This window comes from Ochotona curzoniae, unplaced genomic scaffold (assembly GCF_017591425.1).
Source record: "Ochotona curzoniae isolate NIBS_2020 unplaced genomic scaffold, NIBS_Ocur_1.0 scaffold_2453, whole genome shotgun sequence".
Taxonomy (NCBI): Eukaryota; Metazoa; Chordata; class Mammalia; order Lagomorpha; family Ochotonidae; genus Ochotona; species Ochotona curzoniae.
Genome location: NW_024467094.1, coordinates 10,522,331 through 10,526,036, shown reverse-complemented (window position 1 = coordinate 10,526,036; position 3,706 = coordinate 10,522,331). Strand labels below are relative to the sequence as shown.

The 3,706-nt window shown below is 48.4% G+C and overlaps 1 protein-coding gene across 1 annotated transcript; it reads right to left on the bottom strand.

The window, feature by feature from the left end:
- On the bottom strand, positions 1-936 carry LOC121170120 (olfactory receptor 3A1). The gene has a single exon (XM_041001070.1). The coding sequence runs from the start codon at positions 934-936 to the stop codon at positions 1-3; it is 936 nt and encodes a 311-aa protein (XP_040857004.1).
- Between the last annotated feature and the right edge of the window lie 2,770 nt (positions 937-3,706).

Here is a 3,706-nt window from a genome sequence, read left to right as displayed (position 1 = left end):
TCAAGCCACAGAGCCCCTCCTCACAAGCACCTTCCAGAGGGCAGCTTGTACATCTGGATTCCTGAGGCTGTAGATGAGTGGGTTCAGCATGGGGTTGATGACTGTGTTGAAAATCCCAACAGCTTTATCCTTATCTGAAAGCTTGGTTGAACCTAGTCGCATGTAGTTAAAAATACCTGAACCATAGAAGATGCCTACCACGGTGAGGTGGGAGCCACAGGTGGAGAAGGCCTTCTTCCTGCCCTCAGCAGAACGGATGCGCAGGACCGCAGCCGCCACATGGGCATAGGAGGTGATGATGAGAACCATGGGGGTACCTGCCATGATGAAACCCACAGCAAAGAGCAGGTGCTCGTTGAGTTGGGTGCTGGAACAGGAGAGCTGGAAGAGCTGTGGGAGGTCGCAGTAGAAGTGATTGATCACATTGGGGCCACAGAAGTTCAGGGTGGATAGGGCCACAGTATGGGTCAGGGCATTCGAAAAGGCACAGGTCCAGGACACAGCTACCAGTGTCCTCTGGACAGTCTGGCTCATTCGAGTGCTATAGGTGAGGGGATGACAGATGGCCAGGAACCGGTCATAGGCCATAGCTGTCAACAGGAAGCAGTCCACACCAACCAGCAGGTGGAAGAAGAAGAGCTGGGAGAGGCAGGCTCCATAAGGAACATGGCGCTTGTGGGACACAAGGCGGCCCAGCATGGAGGGGACGGTGACACTGATGCAGCCGACATCGAGCACAGACAGGTTGCCCAGGAAGAAGTACATGGGGGTGTGGAGTTTGGGCTCTGTCAGGATGGCAGCCAGGATGCTGAGGTTGCCCCCCACTGTGACCAGGTAGGCCAGGAGGAAGAGAACGAAGACAAGTGGCCACAGGTCTGGAGTCTCCACCAAGCCCAGCAGGACGAACTCGGCAATGGCTGTTCCATTGGATTGCATGAATTCCTGCCAGATTATATTCCCAAAGGATAAGAAGTTATTTCAGTTAATTTGTTTATTCAAAGAAGAAACATTTCCAATATGCCCAAATCTCTGCTAATTTCTGTCTGGGTAATGACTTTTTTTTCACTCCTTACGCTGCACTACAATTCTAAGTCTGATGGTGTACTCTATTTTCAGATAAAATGACAGATTTTGCTGATCATCCTGGGCCATCCTTCCTTTCATAGCTAAAAGAACCTTTGTGGCAATCATGGTAGACATAATGCACAGAAAAAAGAAACAAACAAAAAAGGTTCTGATCTGAGCATGACAGAGTCTCAGAATTCATTGCTTTCCCCAGACAAGCAGATGAATAAACCTATGAATTCTATCTTCAAAAAAGAAAAAAATTGGGGAGCTTGTGTTGTGGTGCAGTGGTCAAGCCACTGTCTGTGATACTGGCGTCCCATACAGGAGTGCTGGTTCAAGTTCCAGCTGCTTTGCTCCAGCTCCCTGCTCATGTTTCTGGAAAAGGAGCAGAAATTGTTGAGAATTGCTGTAACTTTAGTTAATAGGAATACATGAAATCTTAATGATACAGGACCTTTCGTTTCAAGGACATGGCATGTGTTTCCATTTAATCCCTGTTTTACAGAAAGAACATTAGTATGTAAAGCAAGTGCTTTGTAGGAGGACAAGACTCATGTCTGGGTGCATCCATATTTTTTATGCATGGTTTCATATAGAAATGAATAAATACATGGTTGATAGCATTTCTGATAATCAGGGCATCACTGAGGTCATTAGTACTGAGCAGCTTTGTGACTAAGTGGAATTTGCACTGGGGTTGACAGGATTCATATGATTTGAAGCAGCGCTCAGTTCCACAGGCAAGCTGAGTGCAGCATGGCTGTTCCTTCCCTTTGTGCAGAGATGGAATGCAGCTGTGGAGTGACCCACACTTTGGCACATTACTCTTCCTATACACTTCACAAAGGCCTTTACACTCAGAAGAAGCCAGCCATAGAAAAGGAAATCATGGTCATGTAGTCAGAATATCATGCTTTCCCAGTTGCTGTTATCTCATGCTCAACCGAGGAGCAAAGCTCATGTGAAATCCCCCACATTCTGAGTTGGATGTTCTTTGTGTGGTGGGAACTCAGGTATGGTCACTGGTAAGGTGGTTCTTTCAGATCTTCATTCCTGGGAACCGAGATGAGGCCAGGCTTCTGTCATCACCCTGTGACTGACTACTGTCCCACAGCTGGTCTTGGGGTTCTAGCCAGGCTGTCCTGGAAAGATGGGGTTCTGGGTGGGGAAGTCAGACACTGAACCTCCTTCTGTTTACCCCTAACAGAATCAGAAAACCAACTATACCTCACATTGGCATGGGTACGAATTCATGTCCCATCTGTTCCACCTTGGATCCAGCTCTGTATTGGTGGCCCTGGGAAAGCAGCAGAGGAGAGCCTAAGCGGACTCCTGCACTTGCATGAGAAACCTGCATGCAGTTCTTGACTCCTGACTTTGTTATGGAGTGGAGTGTGTTTGTTTGTTTGGGGAGTGAACCAGCAGCAGGTGGAAGACTGTTTTCTGTCTCTGCCTCTCTTCTTCCTCCATAACTCTGACATTCACAAATAAGTAAATCTCTTAAAAAGCCTGTGTGGTGGGGAGGGGTATAAGGAGGGTTGGAGGAGCCTCAGCACCTGGGCTGTGATTTCAGCACCTCCTCTCACTTGACAAGTCACTCGGGGCAAGACTTTGATCACCACCTCTGGGAAACCAGCAGCTAAAGTCCCTTCCCTGTTAAACAGGAACACATGGAGTCCAGAGAGGGACTTACCTTCTCGTGCTGCAGAGGCCAGCCAAAGCTTCCTGGAGAGAGATGGGAGAGGGCTTGTACGTTGCTGTGCTAACTCAGTCAGCTACATGGGGAGTGAAAAGGGGCTCTATAAATGCAAAACAGGTGAAGACAGGTGGGGCTTTACCGTGGAGTGTTATCTCTGTTGTGGGGCTTTACTGTGGAGTGTTATCCTCCTGGGGACTTGAAATTAGTCCCACAAAGTGTTTGGGGATGCGGAGGGAGGAGAAGGTGGAGAGAGGCAAAGACAAATAACACAAACCCTAATCAATGTTGCGATGGTGAGGCAGCGGACTCACACCTCAGTAATGATGTCAGAGCTTTCCCACATGCTCATCTCCATCCTCTTATTGCTATAGGTGGATAGTGAGGGGAGATAACGTAAACAGCCCTGATTTGGAGGTTGGGATGGAGAAGAGCTGTCTGCATTTCCAAAGTCCCCCAGAGAACTCTTGGTGAAGTCTAGAATTGATCCTAAGTGTTTTGCTCTTGTAGATGCCTGCTCCAAGCAGTGGAGGGATTGCGAAAATCAGATTCCTCAATCTAAGAAATGCAAGTAAGGGAAGCAGTGTTGGGTTTGGGGAGGAGAGGGTGAGCTGGGAGAAGCACTTTCCAACTTCACACAAGGACTCTCCCACCAGGTCCTTGTAGGACCATGGCCAGAGGAAACTTGTTTAGGGAGTTCCAGGGTTGGGGTAGAAGGCTGTGCTAACAAGAGCCAGGACGGAGGGGCTGCATATTGCCACTCACTGTGATGTCTCAGGCATGGTTCTTGCAAGCTGAAAATCTAGTGATAAAGACGATGAAAAACAGGAAATTGGAGTGGTTGGGTAGTGTAATCCTCAGATGTAAATGTCCTTCTGACACCAGGAAGTTCCCCCCTAGTGGCAGTGTGGTCTCCAGGGGAAGCCCACGAGCTTTGTACAT

Excerpts from the sequence above, each read along its gene's own strand:
- LOC121170120 (XM_041001070.1), bottom strand. The coding sequence starts at position 936 with ATGCAATCCAATGGAACAGCCATTGCCGAGTTCGTCCTGCTGGGCTTG.